This window comes from Lampris incognitus, chromosome 8 (assembly GCF_029633865.1).
Source record: "Lampris incognitus isolate fLamInc1 chromosome 8, fLamInc1.hap2, whole genome shotgun sequence".
In the NCBI taxonomy this organism is placed as follows: Eukaryota; Metazoa; Chordata; class Actinopteri; order Lampriformes; family Lampridae; genus Lampris; species Lampris incognitus.
Genome location: NC_079218.1, coordinates 26,973,072 through 26,995,474, shown reverse-complemented (window position 1 = coordinate 26,995,474; position 22,403 = coordinate 26,973,072). Strand labels below are relative to the sequence as shown.

Here is a 22,403-nt window from a genome sequence, read left to right as displayed (position 1 = left end):
TGTGTGTGTGTGTGTGTGTGTGTGTGTGTGTGTGTGTAAGCAGTATCTGTCCTTGTGCATGTATGCTTCTGTGAGTAATATGTCTGCAAATATGCTTCATCTAGCTTTGGGCTTTGGTCATGAGACCATAACACAAAAACCACAAAAGGGGAATGGGACGAACAAAACCGGAATATGTTCCATAGCCATAGTGGTTTTTCCAACAAACCATACAAGGGAATCACCATGAAAAAACAAAAAAAAACAAAAACAAAAAACAAGGCTCTTACCTTCCCAAACTGTTCAAAATACTGCTTCACATCTTCCACTACTGTGTTGGCTGACAATCCACCCACGAATATTTTCTTTGTTCTTGTGACCATCTGGAACGAGAAGGGGAAGAGGAAGTGATTGCTAATGAGGCTTCAAACACACTGAACGGAGCTCTTAATGTAGTACCAAGCGTACCGGGGTGGGCTGGACCCCAGATAAGGGATGAAAGACCTGAAGAGGATAGCAGGAGCAGGTAAGTGATAGGGTGAAAACATAAAGAAGTGGCCTCTCCATGTTTTCATGATGCTGAATTGTGCGCTTTTCCATGCTGTGGCATTAGCAAGCCGAAATATCCCCAGGCACACAGTGGCAACGTTAATCAGCAAAAGCAACATTTCAAAATGAGATGGATTTTTAGGCTCCTTGTCTTAACGGCGCCATTTTCAGTGACAGCGGAAAAAAACAAAAACAAACAAAAATCTGCCTTCATTGAAAAACATTTATGTTGCACAATTAAAGACCTCTATTTCGTCTTCAAAAGTTTCTGAAATGTTAATCTTTTGCAAAACATTCAGACACTTTGTATTCCTTCTGTGCCATTCAAAACAACAATAATAGAGAAACAATTTATGAACTTTCAAAACACAATTAGTAATCGCTGGAAAGATGAAATCGGAGTGCATTAAAGCCTCATTTAGTTTCAAACAGCGGGGATCTTAAGGATTGTTAGTCGCAGCATCAGAAAGGGCAAGTGTATCTGCAGAAGAGTACATGCTAAATTTAGGAGAACGGTTTTTGTTTTGTTTTGTTTTTGTTTGTTTTTTTGCAAAAAAAATTACAGTAAGCTTAACACAAACAGTTATGTGCAATTAATAGCAATTAACTCTTCAGTTGTACTATATTTGAGTACTAGTGTACTATATTTGAGGCACTACCATGTCTCTACATACACAGCTAGTCATACCATTGGGAAAAAGTCAATGAATATGTGAAACTGTTTCAATATACCAACATTTTCCAGCAAAACCTCCCTAACGCAAACGTCAAATTCCTGAGGCGAGCCGCCTGAGGAAGACATAAGAAGTAAAATGTGGTGTTGGGGGGGGGAAGAGACTTCTAGTGATGCTACATAATTTTCCAACTACATCACTTTGTAACACCGAAATAATGAAACCACACCGAGCAGTTTGGACTGCATTTGTATTAATACCAGCCTAACATTTTTGAAAATCCTGTTTTGAGGGGCGTTTTTTTTTTCTATTTCGGGATTTCTAAACTTTTTCCTCTCGACTCAAGCCGTTTACATTTGTCAGCACTTTTACACAAAACATTTTGACCACATCCTTTAATCAGTTTCTTGTCTGACTAAATCTGTGTCTCAGCTTTAGTGATCTAGACCAGTGGTTCTCAACCTTTTTGGGGTCCTGGACCCCCTGCGTATTTTTGATCTACCCTGAGGACCCCTCCACCTGATCTTGGGGGAGGGGGGTTGCAATTTGATAGAAACAGTAGAAACTGCATTTTAAATTGCATTATAGCATTTATTCACTCTTTGGGGCAAAAATAAGAGCTTTCAGTTGTAACTTAGATATAGTTAACAAAACAGAATTCTTATGCAGTAACTTTCAGATATATGTAACAAAACAGAATATGTATTCAGTAACTTTCAGATATATGTAACAACAGAATTTTTATGCAGTAACTTTTAACAATGCAAACGGGAGCGAGATCTCTTATTAAAATACAATAAATTACACTTGTCAAACAGATGTAATTAGAGAAAAAAGTCCTGTTACCCTTTATAGTTTAGGTAGATAAAGGTCTCAGTCACATTTGAGTAAAATAATCCTATTTCTATAAATGTCATAGGATCTTTTTTTAAAGATATTTTATTTTCACGGACCCCTTGCAATTACACCACGGACCACTAGGGGTCCGCGGACCCCCGGTTGAGAAACACTGATCTAGACTATGATGCTTCTCTGTGCATTATTCCTCGGTGAACTTCTAGGCTCGCCAGCAAAAAGGCCGGTTTAAAAACAAAAACAACAGTGCCATCCATGATCTCCATTTCTGCAGGCTTTGATGAATCAAATAAAGGTATGTTATGAGGATGAGATGGGTGGTGCTTTAGAAATGTGCAGTAACCACTGAGATTCTGAACAGCCCACATCAGAACCAGAACCTCACTGAAGCATTTCGGACCTATAAGAAGGCGGTCAGAATAAAAGTCAGGAACAGCCAGAGTTGAATACCAATTTGAGACTGTCAAGCAAGTGTTAGGATAGACATGTCCAGGTATATATACACACACACACACACACACACACACACACACACACACACACACACACACACACACACACACACACAGACATCGCCTGCACATATGGATATCGCTTCCCATACAACACCCGTTCCTCTTACATTTTGCCCAAATAAATTTCTGCTGAGTAAATAATTTTGAGGTATTCATTTTATCACAAACATTAAAATACTATAAATTCATTTTTATGCTGGAATTCAATCAATTCATTCCTTTTGCAAACGAAAAAATAAAATAAAATAAAATAATAAAAAAATAAATATCTCTTGCACTGTAATTATTAATTCATTTTGTTCAGAATTTACATGTTTAAATGTTGAGAGCAATCTAATCTTCGGATGACCAGTGGAAAAGATGTGATTTTACAGTAACTGCTGACACAAGATACATATATAATAAACTGCGCTCACTATATCCATCAATAATTTTCCTTCCGCTTTTCCCTGAACTTTGCTTAGAGAGCCATTACATCTCGGTGACAACGGGCAGACATGCAAATGTATCAGCTGGCTGGTTTTAGGGGTCATCCACCAGCCAGGACCACACAGCTGCGCTGTCACACTCTTCACCCCTCCTTCTCCCATCAGGCCTCCAAGCCTCTGGGGTTATCAGCCTTGGATGCTGCTGCTGGCAAACCCCGTGCCAGACAGCTGCTGATAAACGGGCTGCATGAGTATTATCATTGCCAATCTAGGTAAAAGAAACAAGTCAATGTTCATTTCTCCTTTACTCGGGTCTGCACATCAGCTGCGTCTCCTGCTCCCCCTCCAGCCCCCTAATGCGCTGCATGTTTACTCGGAGTCGGTAGATAGATTCCCTCGTCATTTTTAGGCCCGGTGCTACATCAGCCTGTCTGTGGCCACTCAGGTTTTCAGCCTTGTCTTTATATTCTCTGACATGGTTACCCAATGGCTGATGGGATTTCTTGAACCCTGGTACAGCGCAATTACTTTCCCCATTTCTCTCTCCATGGTGACAACAGACATTTAGCCTCGTAGCTCCACACTGTGTCTCTCTAAGGGAAAGGCTGCACAGTGTTTGGTGTTTCCATTAAGTGAGAGGGACAAGGGATGGGGAAAGACGTGGAAAGACATACGGCTATCTACTGACTCCAAGTAAACATGTGGCTCATTAGCTTCACGCAAACTGACTGGGATGACCTTTGAATATCATCTATTTTGACATAAATTGTTTTAAAGATTCATTAATATGACTGAATTGTGTTAAACTGTGCATTTTCCAATAACTAATGGCTGTACAAAACTAGTCAATAAGAACAAATAGGAAAGAGGAAAGTCGTTGCAAACATTCGTTATGCACTTTTGTGTCTGCATAACAAAGTTTTATATGTATGTATATACACACACACACACACACACACACACACACACACATATATATATATATATATATATATATATATATATATATATATATATATATATATATATATATCAATTCAAGCCGACAGATTTAAAAATGGACCACAAGGCTCTACAACCCAGTTTTTCTTTAACCCAATTTTTCACATGTGCATATTCCTAAGAGAGACTGGTGAGGACTGTGTGTGTGTGTGTGTGTGTGTGTGTGCACGTGTGTGCATGTGTACACGTGTGTGCGCATACACGTGTACATAGTATGTGTGTGTGTGTGTGTGTGTGTGTGTGTGTGTGTGTGTGTGTGTGTGTGTGCGTGCGTGCGTGCACATTTTGTGTATTTGTGTCTTCATGCATCTTTTTTCCCTGGACCCACATGCAAGCTCATCTATTTTCATTAGTGTGCATGTGAATGTATGTGTTGGGATTTTAACAATAACTACACTACCTCATTACCATGATAATAAGAGGCGTACCAGAAATATGTGAGGATTTGATGACCAAAAAAAAATTGCCGGTATGTTGCTTTTACAAGCAATGGTTGATGTTGTTGGCAGAGAGAGCTAAGGATGAAAAGAACACCAAACCTGTGTGGATTGCATACATTTTACCTGTTGTCCTACTGTGTCCCCCCCGCCCACACACACACACACACACACACATACATGCACGTCACCATGAAAATTGTTTCCAACAGACAACAAATTCAATACTTCTATCAATGTCCAGATGCTGGATTTTTTTTTGGGGTTTTTTTTTTTTTTTGTGGGACTATTAAATACGGGCCATCGTGACATGTGCACCCTCTTTAATTCTAGATTATTAATTATAAAAAAAATGTGTAATTACAGTATTAGGCAAAGCAGAATCTACAAGTACAATCTGAGCGTGGATGCCATGTACACCTTATTGATTTGAACAGATTATTAATTGTGAAAAATGTCATGTTATTTCGGTGGTATGAGAGTGACGTCACTTTGGGTGTTGAGGTGGCGAGGGTCAAAAATGACTGACCTCAATTCTAGGGCACGGACAATCACTGTCATAGAGATTAGATTACAGAGATGGTGCTTCTTCAGCAGCTGATTCCAGCAGGAATTATTTACCAGGGTAACCGAGGAAAATCACTGTGGCTTCACAGAGGATAACATTAGCAGAGCTGCTCATACGACCACCTTCTCCAGACCCCATCTGGTATTACCAGTGCTGCCCGAAGAGGGCTAAAGCCTGGCGGGATGGGCCTTGTGCACACACATCACCGACAAAACAAAACAAAACAAAAAACGTGTGTCCTCACCTAAGGTGTGCACTCATGAACACACACAAAATACAACAAAAACTGCACTTGATTACCTCCGGCCTGGTCAGACGTCCCTATGGACACAATTGGCTGTGTCTGCAGGTGGGAAGCCGGATGTCGGTATGTGTCCTGGTTGCTGCACTAGCGCCTCCTCTGGTCGGTCAGGGCGCCTGTTTGGGGGGTGGGGGTGGCGTGATTCTCCCACGCGCTACGTCCCCCTGGTGAAACTCTCCTCACTGTCAGGTGAAAAGAAGCGGCTGGCGACTCCCACATGTATCGGAGGAGGCATGTGGAGCCACCAGCCCTCCCCGGATCGGCAGAGGGGGTGGAGCAGTGGCCCGGGACAGCTCGGAAGAGTGGGATAATTAATTGGCAAAGTACAGTTGGGGAGGAAAATGGGGGGGCTGCACTTGAAACAAAAACCAAACAGCTCTGCTACATTAACTCACCCCATTGACTCGGTGTCCTTTTACACCACGCCAGGCTGGTTTTTACCAAACTAATTCCAGCAGAAACTGTCTCAATAGCAATGGCTATAACCTACTGTGCGATTTTCTGCATTTACACATTTTAAAATAAGCCATCTTTTGTGTGCGTGTCTGTGTGTGTTTGCGGTTGTGTGTATAATTATGCGCCCGTGTCTTGCGTCCTGTGAGCGGTAATGGAGTAGTAGTGTGAGCGGAGAGGCTCCTCGTTGCATGTCCTCTATAAGAATAAGCTCCTACATAAGTAAGTGCTACATGAGTAGGGGCCGCAGTAATTGCTTAGGATGTTGGCAAAGCACGGCCTGCAGTTAATATGGCAGCTTCTCATTATTTGTTCAAATATCAGCAGCTCTACCTGTGGCGGCAAGTAAAATCCGTGTCACACTTGCAAAAAAGATATCAGTGTTTGAAGATGTACACAGAGCTAAGACTACAAACCTGACAAATAACGCCACCAGTATGAAGGAAAATTTATCAGTGCTGTTTTTTCATTTTTGGTTTAATTCAGAAGTTTTAACTCAGAGGTTTGAGTTTTTCTTTTTTCTCTCAGTTTAATATTCTCAACAATTTCTAAAGGACAGGGTAAAGTGACAGAGCCATCTAAGCATGTTTGCAGCAAGGATGAAAACATGAATGAGGAGACGGGGGGGGGTCCAAAATCTCTCTCTTAGTAAAATACTGGGACTCTCAGCCCCTCAGGTCCCTCTGTGAATCCATTTCTCCCTGGGTTCACACCCCTCACTCCTGTCTTTCATACATTTTGTCCAATCACTGCCTCTCTGTGCTGTAACCACAACTAAGCCCCGCCCCCTCACCCACCACGACAAACACAGCTGTCAATCAAGCCACACAAAAAGCCACACTGCATTTCTCCAATGGTTAACGTCAGAATGCTGTATTCCACCTAGGGCCATTAATAAACGTAATGCCATCATCATTTTACAGTACACTTATTGTTTTGCCATAATTGACCTTTTAATAATCTTTACAGACACACTGACACAACAAAACTACAGCAGACACTTTATTCAGGCAGCCTGCTAAATGATTACTTTTATTCGTAACTGAAAAGAAAACAAATTGCAAGCAACTTCCGACCTTCGACCAATGACTAGTACTTGACTATTACAAAATGTGAACCGGTGAGAGGTTTACAAATGTAATAAATCACTAATCAGTAGCATGCAAGGCATCAGCAGGCACTAGATGTCCCTTAGAGTAAATTTTTCATTTTAGACCTTTCACAAAACATTTATTCAGTGGCAGAAACTGATAGGTTCATAAGATTACCCCTAAAAGATTACTGAAGCATCTACAATGATTTCATAGTGTTAAAGACCAAAACAAAGCAAGCCCTGACAGCATGGCTGTTGAGCTGCACCAGAAAATGTGGCATATGATGATGCACTGGTAAGGGAACAGCATCCTCAGCAGATCTGTTGACTTGCTAGAGAGGCCTGAATGGATCCATATATGAGAAGGAAAAGAATCCGCAGCAGTTTAAAATGAGATACCCGTGGCCTCACATTTCAACACAGCCACCGATTGAAGTCAGAAATTTTGGTGCACTTTAACAGAGGCCAACTAGGCAATGCTGTAGTGGAGCACAAGAGGGCCTTAATCTGTATGGCACTGCTTTTATTTCCCATGTGTGCTGTCTATTGTATGTAGCATTTCTAATAATGTTAAGGATAAATTGGTAGAATATATATATATATATATATATATATATATAACTTTGTTAAAAGAAACAACGGTAGGGATAGTGTTCAATGTATAAGGAGCAAAATAATCTAGTTAGTAAAGTAAATTCTCTATGAGACAGTACAAGCCTGTTTCATGCTATAAGCTATATACTAACTATATATTGTGGCGGACACTAGGGGCTATGCCTCTCACCCAGCAGGACTGTGAGCTGGGGGCGTGGTTTACGTTCCCGGGCTCGCCGGTGCAGGGTTGTTCCTGCTGCAGTTGGCTTTTGGAGTTGAGGAATAAACATCAAACTCGCCTTGGTCTCCTGTGTTTTTCCTCATTCCTGCCACATTGGTGACCCCGGCAGTGTCTTCACGGGTTCAGCGTTCTGCTTCTCAGCCGGCTTTGGACTGTGTTTCACCTACTGTTTCGGCTGAGGGACGGCGCAGCCGTTATGGCAGGCTGCTTAAGCCTCCAGTGAGACACTAATTTTCTTTCCAGGAGTCCCTTCTGGGTGTTCGGGGGGGGGGCTGTGTGGCGGACACTAGGGGCTATGCCTCTCACCCAGCAGCCCTGTGAGCTGGGGGCGTGGTTTACGTTCCCGGGCTCGCCGGTGCAGGGTTGTTCCTGCTGCAGTTGGTTTTTGGAGTTGAGGAATAAACATCAAACTCGCCTTGGTCTCCTGTGTTTTTCCTCATTCCTGCCACAATATATATATATACAAGAATTTGTTATAACAAGAATATAGGAAAAAAGATTTTCCTGTATCCGTATATATATATATATATATATATATATATATAGCGTTTTTTTCCGAAACCGTCAATGGTGTTGTGAGTGCTCAACTAATGAGGAGCAGAATATTAACACAGATATAGGAAAAAAGATTTTAATTGTAAAAGTACTGCAATGTATTAAAATCTTTTTTCCTGTATCTGTATATATATATATATATATATATATATATATATATATACACACACACTCACCGGCCACTTTATTAGGTACACCTTGCTAGTACCGGGTTGGACCCCCTTTTGCCTTCAGAACTGCCTTAATCCTTCGTGGCATAGATTCAACAAGGTACTGGAAACATTCCTCAGAGAGTTTGGTCCATATTGACATGATAGCATCACGCAGTTGCTGCAGATTTGTCGGCTGCACATCCATGATGCGAATCTGCCGGTCCACCACATCTCAAAGGCGCTCTATTGGATTGAGATCTGGTGACTGTGGAGGCCATTTGAGTACAGTGAACTCATTGTCATGTTCAAGAAACCAGTCTGAGATGATTCGAGCTTTATGACATGGCGCGTTATCCTGCTGGAAGTAGCCATCAGAAGATGGGAACACTGTGGTCATAAAGGGATGGACATGGTCAGCAACAATACTCAGGTAGGCTGTGGTGTTGACATGATGCTCAATTGGTACTAAGGGGCCCAAAGTGTGCTAAGAAAATATCCCCCACACCATTACACCACCACCACCAGCCTGAACCGTTGATACAAGGCAGGATGGATCCATGCTTTCATGTTGTTGACGCCAAATTCTGACCCTACCATCCGAATGTCGCAGCAGAAATCGAGACTCATCAGACCAGGCAACGTTTTTCCAATCTTCTGTTGTCCAATTTTGGTGAGCCTGTGCGAATTGTAGCCTCAGTTCCCTGTTCTTAGCTGACAGGAGTGGTACCCGATGTGGTCTTCTGCTGCTGTAGCCCATCTGCCTCAAGGTTCGACGTGTTGTGCGTTCAGAGATGCTCTTCTGCATGCCTCGGTTGTAATGAGTGGTTATTTGAGTTACTGTTGCCTTTCTATCAGCTCGAACCAGTCTGGCCATTCTCCTCTGACCTCTGGCATCAACGAGGCATTTTCGCCCACAGAACTGCCGCTCACTGGATATTTTCTCTTTTTCGGACCATTCTCTGTAAACCCTAGAGATGGTTGTGTGTGAAAATCCCAGTAGATCAGCAGTTTCTGAAATACTCAGACCAGTCCGTCTGGCACCAACAACCATGCCACGTTCAAAGTCACTTAAATCACCTTTCTTCCCCATTCTGATGCTCGGTTTGAACTGCAGTAGATCGTCTTGACCATGTCTACATGCCTAAATGCATTGAGTTGCTGCCATGTGATTGGCTGATTAGAAATTTGCGTTAACGAGCAGTTGGACAGGTGTGCCTAATAAAGTGGCCGGTGAGTGTATATAAACTTAGCACAAAAAGTAAGGAAATTTGTGTTTGGTAGATTATTTCTTTGTTGTAACAATGCTTCTTGGCAATGAATCTTATATCAGGCACCTGATTGTCAGCACCTGGGGTACCAGAAGCTCAAAACAAGAGTCAATAGCAACAGCAAAATAAGCTGTGTGGCATTGGCAGAGAAGATTTGGCAAATTCTTTATGGGCGCAACCCACATACTCAGCTCTGCTGCTCATCCCACAAATGCATGTTCCTTACAAATGTGGCACCATTTAAAAGGGAAATAAACAGGCTTTCCAACGGTATAAGATTTATTGCCAAGAAGCATTGTTACAACAAAGAAATAATCTACCAAACACAAATTTCCTCACTTTTTGTGTTAAGTGTGTGTGTGTGTGTGTGTGTGCGTGTGTACACATGAATACTACAAGAATACCCTGATCAAAATCGATAAAGGCGATTTTCTACTTATGAAACAGTCATGTCTTTACGTGATTATCTTCATAAGGGAAAGGTTAAAATTGGAGTAAGCATAACAACATCAGGACACTGAGAATTTTGCCCAACCTTTTATTTACTGGCACCTTTATACCTCCCGACCTTGTTTTTTTCAATCTGCACATGCAAAATGTCACCAGATAATGTGGTGAATGAGATGATGTTTGAACAATGCATGCAAGAAACAGCTATTAGCTGGTTAGCTAATAATTTGTTTTGTTCCATCTTGTTTATTCCCACCCAGCTTGTACCCGTATTATGCTTTTAGGTTGTTTGTCGCTTGCTAGACTCTGATGAACTCATTGCTAATATGCAATTAGCCAACGCTAGCTAGTTTGTCAAATTGTATACAGCGCCATCATAGAATGCCACCACATTAAAAGAAGTAACATTTCTACAAATAAGCAACACTAGTATTTTACAGTTAACCATTATATTTACAGTTTACATAAATTCCCCTCAGTGTTCAAGTTTGCAGTCAACTTGCCAGAAAATCATTGTAAAAAAGAAAATAGAAGAAAGAAGACACCCAACACTTCTCTTTAGTTAGCGAGATGTGGTGGGCTTTGGTGCATAAAAATCTATGTATCTATGTAAAAGTGGTCTGTTTGATTTAGTGCACATTTAGTTCATTTATTCCAACAATTAAAGTCACTCCAAAGGGTCTTCAAACTTTTACAGAGCTCTTATTTTTTAATGATACAATATGGGTCATAAATGAACACAACTGGCGATTTCAGATTATAAAGCCAAATTATGCGAAATAGCATTTTATTCATCCTTTATCTCGAAAGCTCAAGTTTTTATTTATGAATGTAATAAGTTAAATATCAACATTGAACTACTCATCAGTCATGACTCAACAGACTGACTATTCAGTAGGAAGGATTTAATAAGCATTAATCATGAGATGCCATAAGATGGCATTTGAAATGATGTTCAAAAGATAGCTAAAAGTTATGACAGAAAAAAATGTAAAAGGTAAATTTACCATCCACATTAAGGGCTTTGTTACAAAACCTGACCACTAGTTTATATGCGTTCATGTTCAGTCATTGTAGAACTCCAGATCTTCTATACTCACATACACACCCACGGTCATAATCTCTCTTTCTCTCTCACACACACACACACACACACACACACACACACACACACACACACACACACACACACACACACACACACACACACACACACAAACTCAAAGAATACGCACTCAGACAATATTCTCCCAAGCCAGTTCTCTGTCAGGTTGCTGACATCACCTATCCAGCTATGATTACGAGATGTAAGCCCTCATCATGGCCCTCACCTCTCATACACACAGGGACAAACATACAGCTGTAAACAGGGCGCCCCAGACAAAGAGGAATCAGACAAGGGATTTCGATGTCATTTCTCATACCTAAAAATAATGGGACAGATAGAAAGAGCCCAGAGCACTTTGTTGTAGGAGCCACAATTGCTATCATTCTAGCAAGGGGATATAATTACTGGCATTCAGATGTCGACTGTGGCCTTGTTCATAAGCAACCAGAGAGCATCTGTCAATGCAATGTAGCATGATCAAAGGCCTAGACCTTGGGAACACACACACACTCATGCTCACACACACATACACACACACAAACACATAAGGGTAAATACACACACGGAGAGAAACCATGGCCAGCCCAGGTAAACACCGCATCTGCTCATTTGCATCACTAGAGCTGAATCACAAAGAGGAAAACACAGGGAATAAACAACACACAACAAACAATCCGCTTTGCTTTAGGAGGACAAGATAGAAAACAGACAGAGGGGGAGAGAGAGGGCACAGGAGAGCAAAGCAGGATCAGACAAGCAATAAGAGAAAGAGAGAGAGGGAGGGAGATTAGCGACAGTAATGTCTTTGTCTGGCTTATGAGTTGTGGATGAGGGGCGTTGGCAGGTCCAGTTCCACTCCCCACCTCGCCCTTTTAAAAACTGGTCCAATCTCAGCTCTAGTGTGCATATATAGAACTGTAATTGCTTATTACAATACAATTAGGGCAAAGGAGATGAGAGAAGGAAAGATGCTTAGTGCAAATGTGGATTGACAGGCCCAAGCGCCGAGACCCAGGATTACACTGGTCATTTGCACAGGGACAGAAAACAAGAGAGGTGGACAGAAAGACAGGTAGACAGACACACAAAAAGACACACCTACACACACACACACACACACACACACACACAGAAAAAGAAGAACCACCTGACAGAGGCTAATGACATCTCTGGCTTCAACTTAAGCAGACTTTTTTCTCTGATCATAAAATCTGATTGCCATCACCGAAGGCCGCCACTTTCACATCAAACTGCACTAACAAAACCGTACACTTACTGTAGCCGGGGCAACTGGAGATTGGGTCTGTGTGAGGGCTGAGATCGGACACTGTTCACACATGGCCTTTTTGCAACAGTAACAGTCAGGCTGAATATGGCCAGTTAGAGCTGATTAGCTGTACTTCCCTCCTCAACCCACTACACTTATGAAGATTGATAGAAGCAGCTTAGAGCTGATTATAGGACCCTGGAGATGCATGGGCCCATACCCAAGCAGCACATTCACACTGCATTCACAATGAGCCCAGTATGTGATCAGTAGGCACAGGCCAAGAATTACACAAACATTACAGCAGCAAGAGAAATGGACAATTCCAGAAGTGCTCTTAAGCTATTTTGAAACACGAATATTATGCTAATTAGATGCTTGCTTAGGGCTAAATCTGGAACACTTGAGCAAGTAAGTTATCAACATTTAACAAATTTCTAAGACAATGTGCTGCGAGCATGACTGGATGTCTACAACTTACTCCAGGGTTATGAGACACAGCGTGCCTTGAAGTGGCCATTGAGTTCTGGAGAGAATAGTCTGTTTAGTATGCGGAACATTAAAATTTATCCCTTTTGACTTGAGTCAGTCGTGCTTCGGAATACATAACAAAAACACTGCTGAAGTAAAATAAAAACTACACCAAGAATCAAGAAGACTTTATTTGTCATTTGTCATATGAATATATTATGGCCTGCTTGGTCACGTTCGCAAAAAGTACCTGACACAATGACATCATTCCCAGACTGGTGGTTTTACTATGTAGTGTTGGAAAAACAAAACAAAAATAAAACCTGACGTTATGTTTTTGAATTTCAGATGGCATGCACATAGTTGTTATCGTTCCATAACTCCATTGTTCCTTTAAATCGTCTGCAGATTTTTGTCAGGTCAAGAGCATTTGAAGAATACATAAAAAATGCCCTACAGCCATATTTCCACCTCCTACTACCACTTCACGCTTGATTGTGAAGCCCTTCATTTCACATTTTACACAATAATAATAATAATAATAATAATAAATTCAACCAAATAACTGTTACCCTTAACGACATGACGCTCATGTTTCATCTTGTTAAGGTACGTAGCTGCTCCTAACTGCTCAACAGATCTTACTCGAACAATACTCAAAGTGCATTAGGCTCTCTACATACTTTGATGGGAAGCAAAAAAAAAAAAAAAAAAAAAAACGAACAAAAAGAAATGTATAAGGCACCATTTAGCCTTTGTGTAATGTATGAAGAGAATGGGAAGGTTTTCCTCAGGGAGTGTGCCGCTACATGGCCAACGTGGCCTTTTCATCAAATGTGATTTTCATTTGGCTTTTCTGCATTTATAGCTTAACTAGTGCAGTGGCCATCCAGGTGTAATCCCCCCTCTGACCACACTGTGGGTTAAAATTGCAGAGTGGCGCTGTTCGTCCGGTCTCCACGGAACGAACCTCTGTCTGTATGTATGTGTGTCTGTCCTTCGATTTTCTCCACATCCGCTCATCCAAATATTTTCACACTTGACACAACATTTCATTGGGTCCTCAGCAATACACCCGCCATGTATGAAGTTGATCAGATGAATGGTTGTTGAGAAAATCGATGGACAGACATACATACAGACATAAGTGATTCCTTCCATTTTAGTTAGAGTAAAAACAGTGGTGGTGACAGAAAACCACATAGCCACTATTAAATGCTGAACAAACGGATGAAATACACAACAGTCTAGTGTATTATCTCACAGTGCAGCACAAAAAATTAATTAAAATGCGACTTAAATCACTGCTGTTTTCCTATAAAATAAGTAATGGTACACAAAGCTGTTGCATTACACATATATTCTGCCTCTTAAAACAGTGCAAGGTCCCTTGCTGACCTCTCAATCCCCTTGCAAGGGGCAAATAAGCATGTCTGGGCTGTTGCTAGCCAAGTTGGAGGCAATGGCACCTCAGAAAAGACCAGGAACTAGTCCTTCCTCCACTCTTGTGTGGAACATAGAGGGGAGGGAGAGCTAGGATCCTGCAATCATCTCTTACAGCTATATTTGGGATTGGGTTGCACTGGCACATCCCTGACACTCCAATGCCTCTTAATCCACTTTGGGTCTCTGCTGCCCCCTCCCTGCCCTGGGCCCTGCACCACACTGAGAAAGGCCAGGCTGCAGAATGGGCCACTCACCCACAGTACAGCCATGCTGAGTCCACCTATAGCCACTTCAATCTTCCACATTGAGTGCGGAATATTATTTTACACAATATGCAGAACTTAAAAAAAATAAGAAGCGGTGCTTTCAGTTATCATATAAAACTAAATGTAATATTTATAGGATGTGACATTGCCTGGTGATGTTAAAAATTTACAGAACAAAGAGTCATCACACTGAATGTGCTGTGAACACCTGTTTGATATTTCTTGTATAAATCATTTATGAATCACAGTAACAACTATTTGCACAATGGCATTGTACTACATCTGTTTTTTTAAGCATTTAACACTTAAGTTAAAGTATTAGATTTGGATTGCGATTGCAATTTGTTTATAAAATTGTACTTTTACTTTACTTTTTACTGAATTTTTTAAATCTTTTTATGTATATACGTATGTGTGTGTGTGTGTGTGTGTGTGTGTGTATACATATATATGTATCACATACTATTTTCTCTAATTGTATTTAAGACTGTACTTTTCTTGCATAAAAGTCTTTCTGATTCTGAAATAATATGAGCCAAACCCCAAGTGACAGTAGTTATGCAACACAAACACTTTTGGAATAGCAAGTCATTTGACCGCACTTTTTTACTGCCTCCTATTTCAAAGGGTGAATGTTCTCATGTGTAGCTCTTGACAGCGATATCAAATGTTAATTTTTAAAACAAGGCCCCTGCCTAAGCACTGGTGGTAAACACAGCAGGGGAAATAACAAATGGAAATTTAAATTCCAATTACAGTAATGGCTTTTAGTGACAAGTCCTCAAACCACCCACCCTGTCCCTCTCACTCACATTCATGCATGTTTGCACAGACATACAGACAGACACACACAAAACAGGCACACACACAGACACACACACAGACACACACACAGACACACACACACACACCAGGTCAGAATGGAGCTGGGCAGCTAATAAGGGAACAATTCAGTCTGTTTAAGTCTGGAACAGGTGAGCACATCATATCCCACTTCTCTCTCTTTATCTTGCTATCTTTTTTTCCCTATATCATTTTGACTGCATGCCATGTGCTTTCAGACCTGACCGCAACAGCTTAAGTTCAAATAAGACCTGTGGTTTCCACCAGTCTCTCCTAGAATACCCTCATTGATGTAACTATATATATATACATACACACACACACACACACACACACACACACACACACACACACACACATATATATATATATATATAGATGTAGGGAAAAAACTTTTAATACATGGCAGTACACGGTTGTTATATACGTTGCGCACTCATCAGCTGCTGTGATTCGAACAAAGAAAACACACAGTATGCGTTGCCCCTGTCACGCCCCTTATTTCGGTGGACAGCAACCAATGAGAGGAGAAAACATTTAAACTATAACAACCAATGGGGTAGGTAGTTACGATGCAAAGCAACCAATGATGGGGTAGAAAACATTACAACCAATGGGGTAAGCGGTTGGGGCTTGTTTTGAAAAAGCATTTAAATGATCAGGGCACTGTTGAAATAGCATACATTTAGAATATAACAAGGTTATGTCAAATGGGGTAATTTATGTATATCATATAGTGGGGTGGTGTTGGGGCACAGTTGGAAGGGCAGGCAGTTAAGATATAAAAAAATACAACATCTAATAAATGCCATGTGTATCATCTAATGGGGGGGATAATATAGACATTTTACTTGTAATTACAAAGAAGATATTTTTTTCGGTGTCTACAGCTGGTGGCCAATTCGTTTCTACTATTCAAGGTGAACATATCAGGTCTGCAAATAATAAAATACTTTTCTGCCAAGCACAAGTTACATCTTTTGCCGATAATTGAATACGCATTGCTCTTTGTAAGGATTTTCCATGAAACAGAGTAACTGATATTCTTGTCTACCAATGACCAAATGTGGTGGCTCAAGGCTGTTGCATTTCTTGCATGTTCATTTCTGAAGCATGCAATTGATATTGACATTGATATTCTGCTCCTCATTTGTTGATATATAAAGATATATAAAGATAGATGTAGGAAAAATACTTTAATTCATAGCAGTACAAGCCTGTTTCGTGCATCGCGCACTCATCAGCTGCCAAGTTGGCAAGTTTTTTTCCCCCTACATCTACCTTAATATTCCACTCCTCACTTTTATCAACACCATTGACGGTTTCCGATATATATATACACACACACACACACACACACACACACACACACACACACACACACACACACACACACAGATAGACAGATAGATGTACAGGTCTTGTTAATTGCAAAGCCCTTACAATGGCAGTATGAGCGTATGATAGGAAAGTAAATTAAATCACAGCTCAGCTTCCCCCCCTTTTAAACCTCTAGTCATTTTCATAACAGTTATACTTTAGATGAATGGTTGCATCTCATCTGTTAATTGTTGTTTCACTCTGTCAGCACAGCTTTGATGCTGTGTTTTCAGACAAAGGTTGTGGTCCTCTTTAGTTGATATAATTAACTTTCATAATGGCGAGAAACCCAAAGCCTCTTCCCAACTCTTTCCAGGAGGGGAATTTAAAACGCATGATACGCTCGAGTTTTTTTTTCTTTTTCTTTTTTTGTCATGCCTCACAAGAACCCAGAAATGAGTGGAATAATTCTCTGCTCTTAAGCATGCTCAGTCAAGCTCAGCAGTGGGGCTCAGCTAAGTCATTCTGCATGGCAGCGACTAGCTCCAAGGCACTCTCAACCAGCCAGTGTCCAGCTACTAGGATACACATTTGCTTGCCCAGCTGTGCACGCACATAGAACAGCAGGTAATGCATGGCAAAGCACACACAATCGCCACGATTAGGTATCACGTGAAAATAACAGCTTCTCTCAAGTGGCTGTCTGTGTGGTGATGCTACAGCGCTTTGTGTTGTCCTTGTCATACCTGGCTAGTTCTGTCGGGAGGAGACGGGAGAGGGGCAGAAGAGGAAAGATATATAGATGAGCTGGGATGTAGCACAAGGGAGGCAAGATCTGTCTTTTGTACAATGGAGGATATTTTATTCTCTCATCTTTGGAATTAGATAAACAGCTTGTGGCTAGTTTAGGCCTCAGCTGCTGTGAACATCGGCCTCAAATGCCTCGCTCCCCAGCAATCTACTCCACATCTCTGAATCTTCCATCTCTGCCCCTGAGCAGTGAAGGCAACAAACAAAACCCCCCTGCTCGGCACTCATTTGTTGGCTTCTCTTCTTCACTTCCTTGGAGAGAGAGAGCTTTCTTAAAATATTCAGCCAATTTAAAGTGGCATGTCATATCTGCCATGCTATTTTCTTTGATGATTCCAGTCCTTATCCTTCAATGATACAACCACTAACTCTATCAGTCAGGTGAGGTGCACTACATAATAGCACAGCCAGAAAATTCAGTAATAAAGAGAATTGCTGGGTTTCCAGACAGGACTCGCACACTAGTTGTGAAAATTGAACCGTGTGGCCCTATGGTCTAATGGATTTCTATACACACTCCACACACACCTTTTCCAAAGCTGCTGGGCCACAATCTGAGCCCCCAGCCCTGGCTAGGCCCACCTGGCCCACCTACGGAGTAATTCACTCTCCAGCAGAAGCTGGGTAGCAGGTCTGACCCCCACTGCTTTGGCCGTCAGTTACTGCTGACCTCCAGCGAGGTGCCAATGAAACATGTCCATTGAGTGGTGAGCTGAACAAACTGCTTCACCTGGCTCCTGCTGACAGCTCAGCCTTCTAAAAAGTGAGAACACATCAACTCAAGCGCTCAGCCTCACAGCCAGGTCTTCTTGCCTCTGGCTTGAACAGTGCATTGCGGCTAATGCCTGCAGTAGGGATAGGAGAGTGGGGGGCTAATGTGGACATCAACATTTTAGTTTATTTTATTGTTATCACTGTAAGGCACACCAGGTAAGAGTGCCAAATGCCCAGTATATGTGTGTGTGCTTGCACGTGTGTGCGTGTATATGTGTGTGTGTGTGTGTGTGTGTGTGTGTGTGTGTGTGTGTGTGTGTGTATGTGTGTGTGTGTGTGTGTGTGTGTGTGTGTGTGTGTGTGTGTGTGTGTGTGTGTGTATAACTTCCCTTTGTCCTCTACCTCAACCACTGAGTGCCACATTTTGTGGACTACACATATCATCACCAACATACTATATTCCAACATAAGGTGTGGCCATGTTAGCACAAATGTACAGAGAAATTCATTCCACCTCCCAATGACGACACCCGAAAACCAGGCAAAGGGTGAATAAAAACTTTGCTTCCGGTTTTGAAGTGATTTTTATCTTCACATTTGTAACAAGTTCTAATTTGGTGAACTCTGAACTGTACATAGTTTAGCCATGATGTCTTCGACCAAATCCAACGTGGAGGAATCAAAAATCTTGGCAGTCTCCCATTACCCTGTGTTGTAAAATGCAACGCCTCCCAAGTACAAGGTAATTCACAAAAGATAAGCTGCAGATGGTGCATCCATGGAGTTAATGTTAGCCTGATAACCACGTAGGATGTGACCACACTTTCATGCCATTGATACCACCATTTCATTTGTCCCTCTGACCACCGAGATGTGTGTACTGCACAGGTTGCTGATCTTCTTGTGGACTACATGAGCAAAACACAAAAAGTAATAAACATTACTTGAAAACAATAGTCTTGCTACATTATTGCTAGCCCTGCTACCAATGAAGGCTCTTGTAAATGCAGCGGAGCAAATTTTCTGTTTTTACCTAAACCCAAGATGCCAGCAGTCAGAAACATTTCTATCTACTCACGTCTACGCAGTACTAAACAGGTACACTGTTCCAGTATGACTCGTGCGTCATGAAGGATATTAGAGTGAATTAATGTGACAAACAGGATGCTAAGATGCCTGAGTAAAAAAGGTGAGAGCTGTGTAGTGTCACGTCATCCATTGATTAGTAACACTTCAACCATCATCCCACTTCCACCTTAACAACTCCAAAACATTTATAGCCCTTACCCATTGTTGGAAATTAATGACCCCTAATCTGGAACTTTCCATATCTAGAACATTTAAGGACCTGTGTAAGTTCTGGAATAGGTTATTTTTGTTCCCATCGTATTTCAAGAACCATGAAACTTGGGAAATGTGACAAAAAGTGATGGTCACACCGTCAACCTCATTTGTCATGGAACATTGTTGTACACGGCAAACGACCTTCATTTCAGCTTTCAATAAATGAATGTAAAGCCCATGAGTCTAAACTGCTAGCATTTTTGTACTACAGCTACTACTTCTGAGAAAATTTGTGGCAAGAAGTAAACAATGTTGATTTTGAATTTTTGCTCTTTGTGTGACAGAGGAAGATGCAGAGGACAGGAAGAAATGGAAATGGAAACGGAAGTGGAAACCCCTAACGGGAGCAGCCAAAAGTAGTCATAGTAGTAGACAATTTGCTCCAAGTTTTTCCAGAGTTAGGGGACCCTGCTAGCTCGGGGTATTGCACAGTACTGGTGTTATACTAAAATGTGTGACAAGTCAGATTCTATGACCCTTAAACAATACCATTAAACAATGCTCCTGCCTTGTTAAAGATTGGATTAATCTACAAACTGTGTATACATTCTAAGAGCTAAATTGCTAATCTTTCTAACCATGTATAGCATGTGGCAAAACAAAAAGGTGTGTGAAATTGCAACTGTGGAATATTCAGCTGGCTAGAACTTTTACAGACAGTTTTTTGTTTTTCCACATGCTACACATGGTAAGAAATCTTAGGGTCTCAGCTTTTCAAATGTATGCATAGTTAGTAGGTCAAACTGTGGGAAGATGGTGGCGCAGACTTGCGTTTGCGGCGGCCTAACCCAGTGCCGATTATGCAGTGCCTTTGTCCATGTCTACGTCTAAGTATGTGTCATCGTGTGACGTTTTTATTTTGATCATCAATTTCACTTGGCTGTGAGAGCTTGGCGTGCTGCGTCCTGTGGGCCCGAGGAGGAGGCACCGAGGGCAGTTTGGTGGGATGCGGAGGCGGAGCAAGCTAAACTAACTGTTGGCCCACGGCCCTGCCTGAGAGGAATCACCGAGGCGGTCTGGCGGTGGCCTCACCTAGCGTCGACTGTGCAGTGTTTTTGGCTGCGTCTGTGTCATCGTGTGGAGTGCAAGGGAGGTGTGTCAAGGGTGTCTGGCTGGAGAGCTGGCATTGGGTCGGCTGGGCGAGCCTGGTCTGCTGCATCCGATAGGCCCAGGGACCACGGCCCTGCCTGGAGCTGCACCTGAGGGGGAAACACCAAGGGTGGTCTGACGGGATGCGGAGGCGGGGCAGGCTAGGCTAACTGCTAGCCCATGCAGACCCGCGGTTCCGACAGTCATCCTGGCTGGCGTTCATTCTCTGGACGGTGGAGTTTTTGAACTGTGTTGCACTGTGTTGTTTGCTGTTTTTCCTTTGTTCTCTCTGTTTTTGGTGGTGTTGTTTTTTGGAGGTTTTTGGATATGTGTCTTTGTGTTGCACTGCTGTGGGCCGGAGGAAACGGAATTTCATTTCTTTTGTGTACGTAAATGACAAATAAATTGTTCCTTATTCTTGTTCCTGATAATTAACATTGTAAAAGGCATGTTTAATTATGGAGTCACAGAATCTGACAGATCACTGATTTTGGTGCAACACCCCGGCAAGTCTGTCTCGTCTCAAACTATAATTTGAGCAATCTACATTTGTGATCTTTTGAGTTTGTACTCTCAAGTTCAACTCGACAAGCACAGACTCCTCAAGAACAAGTGTTTGTAATTAGGACTCTATCTTGAGCAATGCCTGATAGCGGTTCTCCAGACGCCATTTTAGAAATGGTGGTTGTGGCTCAAGTGTAGTGGTGATGGTGTGATGATGCATTACTTGACCAATCATGACCAACAGAGCTGTTAGCTCTGCTAGAAAGTTCTCAGTAGTTCGATTTAGAATAGCCTCTGGAGAAGGGCTGAAATTAGTATCTGGAAACTATCTCTGAAGTGAGGCTGTCACCAATGGGAGCTAAATCAGAACCCGAAACTTACAAAGCTTGTTAAGCTTTTTTTTTGGGGGGGGGGCGGGTGTCGTCCGGGTAGCGTAGCGGTCTATTCCGTTGCCTGCCAACACGGGGATCAGCGGTTCAAATCCCCATGTGACCTCCAGCTTGGTCAGGCGTCCCTACAAACACAATTGGCCGTGTCTGTGAGTGGGAAGCCAGATGTGGGTATGTGTCCTAGTCGCTTCAGTAGCACCTCCTCTGGTCGGTCGGGGCGCCTGTTCAGGGGGGAGGGGGAAATGGGGGGAATAGCATGATCCTCCCACATGCTACATCCCTCTGGTGAAACTCCTCACTGTCAGGTGAAAAGAAGCAGCTGGTGACTCCACATGTATCAGTAAGGCATGTGGTAGTCTGCAGCCCTCCTCTGCTTGGCAGATTGGGTAGAGCAGCGACCGGGATGGCTCAAAGAGTGGGTTGATTGGCCAGGTATAATTGGGGAGAAAAAGGGCGTTAAAAAATAAGCTTTTAAGCTGGCTCGTTGGGCATCTGGGTGGCGTGGCAGTCTATTCCGTTGCCTACCAACATGGGGATCGCCGATTCGAATCCTCGTGATACCTCCGGCTTGGTCCCTACAGACACAATTGGCCGTGTCTTTGGGTGGGAAGCCAGATGTGGGTATGTGTCCTGGTCGCTGCACTAGTGCCTCCTCTGGTCTGTCGGGGCACCTGTTTGGGACAGAGGGGGAATAGCATGATCCTCCCAGGTGAAAAGA

General features: G+C 42.2%; 1 protein-coding gene across 7 annotated transcripts in view; it reads right to left on the bottom strand.

Annotated features, from left to right (window-relative positions):
- Positions 1 to 22,403, bottom strand: part of LOC130117222 (RNA-binding protein Musashi homolog 2) — a 400,440-nt gene that overhangs the window by 273,390 nt on the left and 104,647 nt on the right. For all 7 annotated transcript variants that reach the window (XM_056285409.1, XM_056285408.1, XM_056285406.1 and 4 more), the window contains exon 6: positions 270 to 362. In XM_056285409.1, coding sequence (XP_056141384.1) covers positions 270 to 362 — 93 coding nt within the window. The remainder of the gene's footprint in view (positions 1 to 269; positions 363 to 22,403) is intronic.